The sequence below is a fragment of the Camarhynchus parvulus genome, chromosome 2 (assembly GCF_901933205.1).
Source record: "Camarhynchus parvulus chromosome 2, STF_HiC, whole genome shotgun sequence".
Lineage (NCBI taxonomy): Eukaryota > Metazoa > Chordata > Aves > Passeriformes > Thraupidae > Camarhynchus > Camarhynchus parvulus.
In genome coordinates this window covers 15,541,337-15,553,813 of record NC_044572.1, presented here as the reverse complement: position 1 = coordinate 15,553,813, position 12,477 = coordinate 15,541,337, and the positions used below count along the sequence as shown (strand labels likewise).

Sequence of the window (12,477 nt, the reverse complement as noted above, 5' to 3'; positions counted from 1 at the left end):
ATGAAGCCTCTGGGAAATGGCTGCATATAGGGGCCTGGAAATTCTCTCTCTCATGAATATTTTCCAGATCAGATGTTGAGAATAACTATTAACCCCAGGACAAATGGAAAGTTGACTTTTTCAGTGAACACCTTTTTTTTTTTTTTTTTTTTTTTTACTATTTTTTGGTGTTTCTGATCTCTCTCTAAAACATATAAACTTTTGTAGTCCATTTGCATCCCCAAAGTAACCTGAGCAGTTCCCTCTCGGGAACAGTTTTCATTTAACATTTTTTTTACCAACTGAAAATCAGTTGTTGCTATAGACCTGTGTAAAGAGATAAATCTCCCAGGCCACCTGCCTAGTCCATTAAATAAATTGGAGTGAGCAAACATAGGGTGTGAAAGCTGTTAAATTAGTATTAATCTCCTCCTTCCTTTTTCATCCTTTCTGTTACAGTTTACACTTTGCCTTGAAATCTGCACAGGTTATTCATTTAACCTCATTGATAAAAATCTAGTCACAGTTTTCCAGTACATAGGGACTGAAATTACATAAGGTCTACTTTAACCTGGATTTATGCAATTCCAACTGAAAAGAAATGCTTGTATGAGTTTTAAGTATTGACTCCTGCAGCCTTGAAGCCTTTTTCTCCATGTTTTTTTCTGTATCCTACATCTTGGTCTGTCTCTGCTCTGAACTGTATTTCTCCAGACCAGATTTTTCAAACAGACTGATTCAGCTTTCTTGTACCCATCAGGTCTAGTCTGCCCCACATGCATTTCATATGCTTTCCTCCCTTGGGCTTTCTGCTGGAGTGAAGAAAATAACTGTTGTGGTGACATGACTTCAGGGATGTATCAAAACAGATTGTGTGCGTTTTATTGGAGAGTTATTCTGCAGTAAATTAGGTCTAAATTTATCCCTCTTGCTGACAATGCCAGGCTTGTGTTCTGCAGTGTGTTCCCACTGCAGCAGCTCCCTCACAGCCATAACAGCCCTCCCCATGTTTGGATGGCACAAATGTCTCTTCCTGCTGTGCATGTCCAGGGTGACACACATGGGGTGGGTAGGTGGCTTCTGGCCTCTTCCCATCCAAAGAGACCCTGATTTGTTGCTGCCCCCAAACGCTTCACCTTACAGAGGGACTGGAGATTTATGTTTGTAAAAAGGCCTGATGTTGTGTCTTCCTCTTTTAAATCTCACTCCAGTTTTCACAATAACTCATTGGTACCATTGAAAGCCCAAATGAGAATTAATCCTGGAAAACCATTATTCCATTCTAAAAGGTCACTTTATTTGGAGCAAGGTAGGGTGATGTTAGACTTAAAATTGCAGACTGGGCCTGTCACAGAGGCTGCAGCCCTTAGCAGAAACAGGCTTTCACATGTATAATGTAGCTTGGCAGAGGAACAGTCATCTCAGAGTAAGAGCCCTGCCAAAACTGAGTGCAAGCTCATCTTACTATGCAAATACTGCCATTAGGAGAACATCTCTAAGTGTTCCCAAATGCATTGGATGTCTTTTCTCCTTTGCTGTTTGAAGACATGAGTCTGCTAATCTGGCTTTGTTTCTGTAGAGAGCATTTCAAATGAGCTTAACCAAATGTTGAATAAGCATTTCTGTATCAGTGCTAGAACTCCAATGTCTGTCCCCCTCAAAAGGGTGACCTGGCCTGTCGGTCTGGCACTTTTGTGTCCTTGGTTTAGGTGCTGAGGGCATGGGTAAGCTTTCAGGAAATACACTGAGCCATGCAGAGGCTCCATGTCTTGTGGCCTGGTTTTCTCCTTTCCTCCCCACCCCTGTCTTGCCACTCCCTGAAACAGTGAGCACCTGAAATTTTGTGGGGAATTCTGTTAATGTGAATGTGTCTGGCCTTAGGAAAATCAGGTTTCTGAAATGCAAATCCATTTTTTTCCTTAGGTCAGCCTGTCACAGAACACTTCAGAATTTTATGTTCTAACAGTTTAGATGGCAAAATTCTTACGACCAAAAAAAGTTACTGCTGTAGAGGCACCTTCATACACCATCAGTGCATTAAGCTTAAAAAGATACAGCATTATCCTAGAGAACACTAGCCCTCAAAAACTTGATTCCTGTTGATTTTTTGCATTCATGTGGTGTCTGTTTGGAAATACCAGAAAAGGCTTAGCAGAAATCATAGGTGTTGCTGGCACAGATTCCTTTCTTGGCTGGACTAGCAGCTCCAGGAGGGTGGGCAAGAGAAGTGATAAAAGATTCTGCAACACAAATCCACCCACTGGGGTCAAATCCAGAAGTCCTTTCTTAGCCAGTTCCCCCTTGACAGGAGTGTGGATGTAGCAGATGGACACTTGCACATAGGAGCACAAATTTCCCTGGAGGATTTTGATGCTTTTTATGTTTGAATGAAGACATTCACTCACATCAACATGAAAGTCCCGAGGATGAATGTTTTACTCCAAAGTGTGATATTTGTGTGTGGAATTATTTTCATGCTCAGCTGTTTAAATGTGAGTGCAGTGGGAGTACAGCCTACGGGAGGGACGTTTAAGGTTAGCACAGATTCCCAGGTTGTGTAAGAGCAGAAGCAGCACGCGGCAGCACGGCTGCAGTGCCGGTTTGTCTGGGCCCTCTGTGCCTGCAGACTCCTCTCTGGCTCCTACATGCCATGACCATGCACATCAAGGGCAAGCCAGGTGTCTGCATGATGGCACTGGGCAGGCAGAGCTCACAGGGCAAAGCCTTTTTGTTGCAATCCTGTCCCAGACTGACAAGGGTCATGTCTGCTCACTACATGGCCAGCAGTGGGATAAATCCAATCAAGAAATCTGATAGAAGAGTGTCCTCAGGGATTTGGGAAAAGGAAAAACCAACCTGTGGTATGTCCTGTGAACTGGCAGGAGGGAGGCTGGAAGTGAAGAAGAGTGTTAGCAAGCCATTCCAGTGCTTTAGTGAAGAAGGCTGAAACATGAGCTGCAGTTTTGCAGACTGAAGCAAGACAGACTAACCATAGTGATGCAATGCAGCTGTGCTTTCCTGTTTTCTGTTGAATTAATCTGAAATGAAGGATTTTCAATCAAATGAAAAGACCCTGATGACTGCATGGCATAATCACTCCTTCACCCAGCCTTACACACCCTGCTAGGATGCTTAAAGCATTTGCTGGTCCTTAGTGTTCAGTACAAGGGCGAGCAAATCTTATGTCTTTTTCTTCCTGTCAAAGCACCTGAAAACTGGAAGTAATCACTTAGCATTGAGTGTGCTTGTTCCTACCTACCCAAGGCCTTCCCAAATTCTATCTTCATGCATTTGGTCAGAGTTGTTCCTGAATTATACTGGTAAAAACACAGAATTTGGGTCAGGAATGTGATATGTATCTTTAATGCGTCAAGCTTTATCAGCTTCTCTTTTTTTAAACAAAAGCTAGGGAAAAAATGTGTCACTTCCACAGCTAGAAATATTGAATAGATTTCACAATACATTATTAATAGTGTTTTCTTGTTTTTTTCCAGATACATATGACCCCACCAAAGTTGAAAAGGTGTGAGATTAATGAAGAGGAGAATAGAGAAATTTCTGCTCTACTAAGAATGTTTCACTGATTTTTTTCTGGGTGCTTTTTGTTTGGTTTTTGTTCTTTAACATTTGGAAATTGTCTCCATTTGTGATGTTCATGGTGTACTGATAATGCCTTTACCACTGCCACTAGGAATTAGCTATTCATGTCTGAAGCTGTTGCGGAGACCACAGAAAAATGACTTCTACATTGGAACCATCTGGCTTTGTAGTGTTTAAGACAATACCTACCATTGGCAAAGAGTTTTCATCTGAACTTTATTTCAGTCTTTAACAAGGATAGTGAAATGCATCAACTGAGGTGTTACATTGGTGTAAATGTAAACGTGGGAAATTTGTGAAATTATTTTTTAAAGAATGTGAATCTATAAGCTACACTTCTAAGAATCTACATTCTAAACTTTGTTTAACTTAAGGGATTTTTGGCCATAAGTAGAAAGTGCTGCTGCACTGTGTGGGGGAAGGAATGTGAAAGAATGGTAGCAAAGACTGATTGTGAAATTCTCTCTGACTTCCAGAGTTTGAATTCACTTGGATTAAATACTTACCACCTATAAAGAAGAAAAACAAAACCCAAAAGCTTCTGAAAGATGGAAGACTTTTGTAGTACAGTGTACAGAACATGTAATTATAGTAGCTGGCAACTATGTTTCAAACCAATGCAAAGTATACCACTGGCTGTTTTGCACTCAGTATTACCTGTTTTTGTTTTGCTGTTTAGAAATTCTTTATATGAAAGAATAGTAGCTGGTTTAAAATAGCCCATTTTAACAAAGTAACTATATTTCTTGTTACAGAATACTATCTATTTTTCTACGATGTAAACAATTGCTAACAAGTGGCAAGTATAAAGAAGTATTATTATTATTATAATTATTATTATAATTATATTTTAAGAAGACTTATTCCTCTGAGTGAAGGTGCCCCAAGCAGATTTCACTTATATATCTTAATGCACACACCATATTGCCACTTACTTGGTAGTGCTACCTTATTTTGCTCTGAAAAAAAGCCATCTATCTATCTATCTATCTATCTATCTATCTATCTATCTATCTATCTATCTATCTATCTATCTATCTATCTATCCATCTATCTATTTACCACAGGGTTAATTTCTAATTTTTCCCACTCAACCCTTGGATCGTTCTTCTTGGAGCCACTTTCTGAAACACACTGAGAACTCTCCAGGCTGGTGCTGCTGCCATTCCATTCCAGGGACGCTGATTACCAAAAAGTGGGTTTGGATCTTTGTCCCAGTGTTGCCGAGTGGCTCAGATAAAATGCCTGCTTGCTTTCTTATACTTTGTTCCCTTTTACAGATTATGAGTTTGGATTAGGCCAGTGCACAAAAGTAAATAAAACTGGGTTCTTCTTCCCTGAAGTCACCAGGTGTTGCTGGGGAGAAGTTCAGGTGTCTTTTTGATGGCATTTAAATACATGGCTTTAAATATATTTTATCTGCACACACAAATGCATGGATTACAGAATTTATAATAAAGCCTATGCATTCTGCCCTTTGATCCTGAATTAGCCTGCTAATTATCTGTGTCTTAAAAGCCTTTATGTCCATTCCTGTAAGTTTTTTGTAAGTACCTGTGTACTAACATTTTTCTGATGACTTGTTCATGTACTTCACCAGTCTATTCTCTTGGCCTTTTCTGGGTTTTAGCATAATTTTATTTTTTAAAATCTTGTAATTTCTTGAAATATTTTTTCCTAAGTCTGTAATTTGGAAAGAACGATCGGGAAAAACACTCATCCTGTGTTTTGGCAGCAAGAGTTTCTTGTCTGTAACACATGATTCTGTTACATATGGACTATTTAAAGCTTGCTTGAAAAGAAAATGTGGTGTATAATTTATTTTATTAACTCTTGCACATGCTGTGTAGCAATACTTGTTGACAAACTGTTCCTACCACTCTTACTGTATTCACCTCTCTTCATCACCATCTAGTACATCCAGGGACTTGTAAATAGCTACAAAACATGTTTCTCCCTCTAGTGCCTCCCCACCTGAATCCTGCCCATAAAAAACAGTTCTGAAAGAACTTCATCCACTCTCATCTTCCTACTAACCAGTGAAGCTGAGATGCATAGCAATTAATTGAAAGTTTTAGTTTAACCTTGATTGCAGAAGAACTGTATATTGTCCCATATAAGCATTCCTATTACCTTCTGTTTATGTCTACATGGAACAGAAGTTTTCTGTGCATTTTATTTTCTTCTGATAGGAATAGGTTTATTGATTCTGCAATGTGTCTGTTTCATCAGTTATGTCAAGTAATTACTTTTCCAAAGCACACAAACATCCAAGATCTTAAAAAAAAAAAAAAAAAAGAAGAAGAAGAAGAAGAGGCAACAATATTGCAGAGAAAGTTTTATTGACCAAAACTAAAAAATGAGAACCTAAAAAGTGGGTAAGCTTTGTTTTGCAATAGTCTGTGACTGACCAGTGGATGAAGGAGCAGAAATGCTGTATTCCTCTAACAAGATTGGTAGTTTCATTTGATACTATGATACAGACAACTTAGAAATCCAGAGGGTACAGTTTTCTCAACAATTCTGCCTCAGTGTTTCTACAGTGTCGATGCCATGGGTCAGCTATTGGAATAGACTGTATTGTACCATAGCTGAACCACCTTTCCAGAAGCCTTTTGTCAGTCTGCAGTCAACAGAGAGCTCCTTTTATGCCAGACATGGTTAAAAACCAGTAAATGGGGATTGCCAGTGCCTGTCTCAGCAGGTCCATAAAACTGTCTTGGCAACAGCTGTCACTGGTAATGGCAGCAGCAGGAGCTCAGGGCTGAGGGGGTGCAGAGGTGGAGGATGCAGCAGGCTGCTTCCAGTGCCTCGTGCAATGCAAGCACAGTGAAAAATGAGGAACTCTGCCTTAATTGTAGGGCAAAGAGCAGAGCTAGATCTCAAAAATTATGTTTTTACAACGTGCTGTGTATCCAGCTCATGCTGCTGCTATGCTGTTATAGCTGAGGAAGCTGAGGTCGGGGGAAGATGCTGGTTTCATGAGCATTCTCAGAAATTCATGCAAAAAACCCCCAAAGCTGACTGATCCATACATTTAGAAAAATGTTTAATGGGGACACTCAGAACCTGGATGGCTAAAGAGGGCCTGCCATCTCCTTCCCTTTACCCTGTTGAAATCCAGAAGGGACAGTCACATCCTGAGGGGCTGGTACCAGTAACAGCGGCTGGTGGCAGGGAGATAAAATCGAACACGACATTCCAGGCTCCTATCTCTTATATGAGGAAGAGAAGCCACCCGTGAACTCCGGGGCTGCCGGGGCAGGACGGCCACTCCCGGTGCGGCAGAGGCAAGGGGATCGGGGCTGGGATGGGGAGGGGGACTGGGATCCGCCAGTCTGGGATGGGGAGCGGGACTGGGATCGGGGCTGGGATGGGGAGCGGGTCTGGGATCCGGTCTGGGATGGGGAGCGGGTCTGGGATCCGGTCTGGGATGGGGAGCGGGGGCCGGGCGGGCTCTGCCCGCGGGCGGCGTATCTGGGGAGGGCAGCGCGCTCCCTCCTGCGGTTCCCGAGCGCCAGCGGGAATCTGGTTTCCCTGAAGAACCGCTGTTGGCGGGCCTCACGCCATCCTCCTTGATAGAGTCCTCTGGAACTAGACAAAGTGAGGTCTGAGCAGAGCTCTTCAGTGTTTGAAGTGCCACCACCACCGCAGCTAAAGGAGGGGATGGGAAGGCAAAGGAGGGAAATGCCTCTGAATGACCTGAGACCTCCAGCGACAGAAATGCCCTGTGATACAGTGCACGCCTTGTGATACCTGACCAAGCATCACTCATCAGATATTTACTCAAGAAGCCTTCCCCAGGCATAAGAAGGGCTGTTGTATTTCATACAACAGGTTTGTCTTTATTGAAAATATCAGCATCATGTATCAAAACCATCAAGTTTCCTTGACTCCGCTCCTGATGTGGGGAGCAAGTCTTTGTACTGAAACATCCAATGATTTGGGCAGAACAGGAAGGACAGCAATGCTTAAATTTGTAAAGTCAGAGGTAAAGAATTAACCTCTCACCCTTAAATATAATCATTCTTATCAAAGCTTATTTAAGGATAAATATTGGAATTTTGCAAAATATTTCTGTTTAGTATCAAAAATCAGTATAAATATCTAGAGTCAACATTCTATTGCCTTTTCCACATGGACAGCCTGCTGAAGATTAGTTTTATAGTGCTCGACCTTCTCTTTGGTTTAAAATGTTGATATGTTCTTCACTGCCTTTTTTCAAAGGAAAAAAAAAAACAAAAACAGTGGAGTGATTGGGAGAAATGCAGAAATCCAGTGTTCTTCCATTTTAAATGATAACAGTTCTTGCAATTGCTAAGTGGGTCCTTTTGTCCAACTTCAAAATTTGATAGGCAAGTATATGTGAGAAATGAATCTTTACTTGGCAGGAGCCTTCAGCTCAAAGAAGACAGACAAAACAGTGCTAAAAGGAATAGAGAGAACTGACAGCTTGTTAGACTTTTTGAATGTTTTGTGTGAAGCTGTCCTTTTGGAAGACATTGGTATTTTCTTGGTTGAGGATCAAACAATCCCCTAATTTCCCTCCACTGGCAATAAGCCACAGTGCTGGAGCCCTAATTTACTGGAGTGGGTTTTAATTACATGTGGAGTCTACAAAATTTAGACTTCTATTCTTCTACATAAACCAAATGAAGGTTCAAGCTGAAGATTTCATGACATGATGAATATATCCCTGAATTAATTATAAAAATTGGAAAATTGTGATTTCTTATTCAAATTTGCACGAAAATGTTCACTTTCCTTCCCTGTGGACTAAATGAAACCTGTTTACCATCAATTCTATTTTCAAAGAAAAAAAAATTCAAACAAAGAAAAAGGGAAATCCTGATATCAATAGCAAAGCCCAAACCAGTGCTACCTCCCACCCATGCTGAAAAATATGTTTGCAATATGGCATGCAGAGCTGCACAGCAGGGAGAGGATGAAGGGAACTTAAATCAGAATTGACCGACACATGGCTGAGATTAGAAATAGAAATGAAATTTCCCAGCCAAGAGAAACCACAATAACATACATATTATAAAATGAAGGAAGAACTTTCTACCCTTAACAGCCACAATCTCAGCTTTCTTTAGAGCTCTGGATCAGCAGAGAAAATAATCAGAACCATTCTGAAAGGCATTCCTGACCTGGAAGAAAAACAAGGAGATATGTGTGCTAGACAGTGAATCAGTATCCATGTGTCTTTGTCCTTATACAATACAGATAATTCTCTGCATTGTCTTTAAGATACTGTGGCCTTTCTCCAAAACTAATACTATGTCATTGCCTTGGTTTTCTTCTCTCACTAGTCCACAGGCAGATTTAGTGGGATAAAAATAGAGGAAATAGACGTAAGCAATTATAATACTATTTATATGATATCAGAAGATGAATGTGTTTTAAGAATTTTCTTTGTATTTTTTTCCTGCACAATGCAAATGCTGTTTCTGGGCTTAAAAGTAAACCAGAGGAGTGCTTTTATTCAAGACAAGACATTTTCCAAATACTCAGTGATGTTGTTGAAGTTGTTATCATGAGGTAAAATGAGCATGTGCTCTGATGTTTGCACTGCCTTCAAGAAAGATAAATGTATTGGTGAAGTGTTAAAAGGCTGCAGTATTCTCCAGGGGTCTGCTACTTCCAAACCTGGTGTCTATAGAATTTTTTTTTATTTTAAAGAATTTCTTTCCACATCCACACTGTCTCAGACCAACACAGACATTCATTTCCAGGTTGTGTTCTGTTTGTTTGCTACCTGTAGGGTGTGTTCTGCCTCTGTGCGAGGCCAGATTCCCGCTTTACTGCCTGGCACCCAGCCATGTGCACCGGCCAAACTTACGCCACCAGAGCATTTTCCACTCCATGTCAGTGTTTTCCTCTCCCTTTGCAAAAGCTGATATGGCACTGGGATAGTTTACTTTGGCTGTGTTGCAGTAAAGAATGGCATGTTCTGTATCTGTGCTGATAGGACTTCAAGAGAGCTAAGTTATCAAGTTAATACAATTTTTTTCCCCCAGGCAAAACTGTAGGTTGCTCATGGCTAGAACGTGCAGCTCCGTCTTTTGTCACTGGCTCACAGGCAGGTTGGACCTTACAGTCACACTCACATGTATTGCTGTGTAGAAGCAGTGGATTCATCCCAGTACCTCTCACATGTCACCAACAAACATGTGGAACAAAAGACCCAACAGATCTGGGGAGGCTGAAGATAGAAATCATTGTGGCAGTTTTGCTCTCCCCTTCACCATTCAGTCAACGTGATCTCACTATACTCCCTCCTTCCCCACCTGCTTGAAGTATAAAAATCTTTAGTCCAGCATAATCCCACCTTCTACCCAATCTGAGTCTAGAAACCAATTTTCCTATATTTCTTCTGCTGGTAGGAGAATGCTTGCAGTTCTTTTCCATTGCTGATATATGGGGGATTTTGTTTCTACTCTTTACCTTGGTTTTGATCCCTGAATCAATCCAAGCATGTTGTTCATTACTTCCTGCACATGTACCTAACAGAATGGGCCCATTTGCAGAAGCCCTGGGTCCAAACTCTCCTGTTCCATTGAGACCCAACATTTTGAAGAAAGGGGCTGGCCATATGTTGGGGAACCCACACACAGCCCCATAGGAAAAGTGAAAGCATAAGAGCAGAGACATTTCTGCACTTGCTACCACCCACCTTCTCTGCTGTATCAAGGCTGATGCCAGCCCCTCCAGCAGGGAGGCACCTCTCACCTTTGCCCCTGGATGTCACCTGGCCAGCACTCTCATAGCATGCTTCAGGGGGCACATGTTCTGCTCCTGCTACCAAACAGGGACTGGGGCTGGCCAACACAGTCCCAGTGCTCCTGCCAAGCAAATCTGATGGTGCTCAGGCCCACCCTGGCCTGCAAAGCACATCAGTGGGAAAGCGTAGTGATGGCTAAGGGTGAGCAGAGGTTGCTCAGCTCTCGCTCAGAAGTTTCCTTGCCAAGTCAATCAGAAAACCTCCTCGATGCATGGCTTCCCTTCACCCCCTCTCCAGCTCTAGTTGGGAGAGCCACAAGCTCACTCATCCTTTGCCACTCTAGCCCACACATGCCTGACCCTTGATAATCACATAAGACCCTCAGCTCTTATCTTACTCTCCACACACCTCATCTTCTTTATCTCTCCCACTGACCTCTCACAGCCCCTTTGTTTGACCTTTCTGGGCAACAATGGTATGTTACCACGTTCAGTTAAAGCTATTTTATCTCTCAAAATCGTCCCTTTCTTGGGGGAAAGAAAAACAGCCCCCTGGGGAATCCCTTTGCACTATTTATGCAGTGAGGTGCTAGCACCAGCCTGCAGAAGTGTGATACCTCAGGAGATGATGCAGAAAGGAAGGAAGCCAACTCCTTCCTTTTATCCCTTAAAAGAATATCACTTATTGTAACAATAATTAAGATCAAGGCAAATTCCTGGGGAAAAAAAAAAAAGGAAAAACTCTAAAATCTCTTTGAGGTGCTATACCATGCTCTGTAGCAGTGTATTTACAGGCCAGCTGTAGCTCACTTTGCAGATGCTGCCCTAACCAGGGAGCTTCAGCTTCTCTTACCCCTTCCCTGTGTGATTTAGTCTGCAGTGTATTTAGACTTTCCTTCCATGTACTTCCCCAGGTACAGCCTTCGGCCTTTCAGCATAGTCACAACAACACCAGTACCCTGAAACCCACAGAGCCATGAGCGTGGTGACCTGGCCAGCTCACATCATTTGAAGTGGCAGGGGGTTATGACATTTTTTGGGCAGGAAAGCTTGTCATTTGTCCCATTTTCTCGTTATTATTGTAGCGTAATGTTGAGAGTATAAAGGAAGTCCTCTGCTCTCCCAGTGGTGGGTCACACTATAAATACCCCAGATGGCACAGGACAAGGAGGGCTGTAAAACTCAGGATGTGGGTCACAGGATGGCTGTCTGCTTGCTGTCTGAGGGAACACGATAATAAACTCTTCCAAAGAGCTCTGATAACACCACATGAAAGGAGTACAAACACTGTGGAGGGGATCTTAGGCTGGTGTAAATTGTCACTGCTCTCTTCAGTTCACGATATGCTGCTTTTCTCATTTCCTTCCCTTCTCAGCCTTCTCCTGAGTGCCTGGGGTTGACAAGTATCCACAAACCATTTTTTGCCTTCTGCATTATTTTCCAGCTCCTTTTCCCTCTCAGTGCAGACACACCTCCGTGTTCCTGCAACATCCTCCTTAACCTACGCGGCTCTCATACAATTCTGACACTTCAGCCAACAGTCCCCTGACGGATATCAGCACCGTGCCAAAAATACAGAGCCCTTTTCCCTGCCCCCAAGGGTCACAGGCACAACAGGGAGGTGATTCATGACAGGCAAACAGAGGCTACCAGGTTCCTGGGACAGATTTTAAACAGAAACATTCCTTATGTAAAAATCATCCATTATTCTCCTGGAGAAGTTAAAAACAAAATTCAGGAATTTTGTCAACTCCTGCAATAAGAGGATGTTCATTGAGAACGTTGTGCCTTTTACTGCAGTTTTATTATCAAAATATTATTTGGTATGTCATTGGTGTTTTAATAATCCTGGGAAAATGTTTTTGCTAAGATTTGGAAAGAGTATTTGGGAGAAATGAAAATAACAAAACAATGGCGGATTGATTTCAAATCTTCAGAAATGGTCTTTGCACACCCCCTTTTCCCCCCAGCCCAAAAGCAGTTTTTCATGGTTTTGATCTGAGTATCTGAATATTCCCCCCACCATCAACCTTTCAAACCACCAAATCCTGGTGTGGACACAGCTCTATGGAGTGTCCATTCTGGCTGAAGTGCAGTGGTTGGTAAATGCTTGGGACTGCATTTATATCTGTACAGTCCTGTTAATGGCTTAGAAATTACACTGCTCCAGCC

The 12,477-nt window shown here is 42.1% G+C and overlaps 1 protein-coding gene across 2 annotated transcripts in view; it reads left to right on the top strand.

The window, feature by feature from the left end:
* Nucleotides 1-5,384, top strand: part of JCAD (junctional cadherin 5 associated) — a 59,530-nt gene extending 54,146 nt beyond the window's left edge. For both annotated transcript variants that reach the window (XM_030943121.1, XM_030943122.1), the window contains exon 4: nt 3,474-5,384. In XM_030943121.1, coding sequence (XP_030798981.1) covers nt 3,474-3,508 — 35 coding nt within the window. In that variant the 3' untranslated portion in view covers nt 3,509-5,384. The remainder of the gene's footprint in view (nt 1-3,473) is intronic.
* Nucleotides 5,385-12,477: the final 7,093 nt, after the last annotated feature.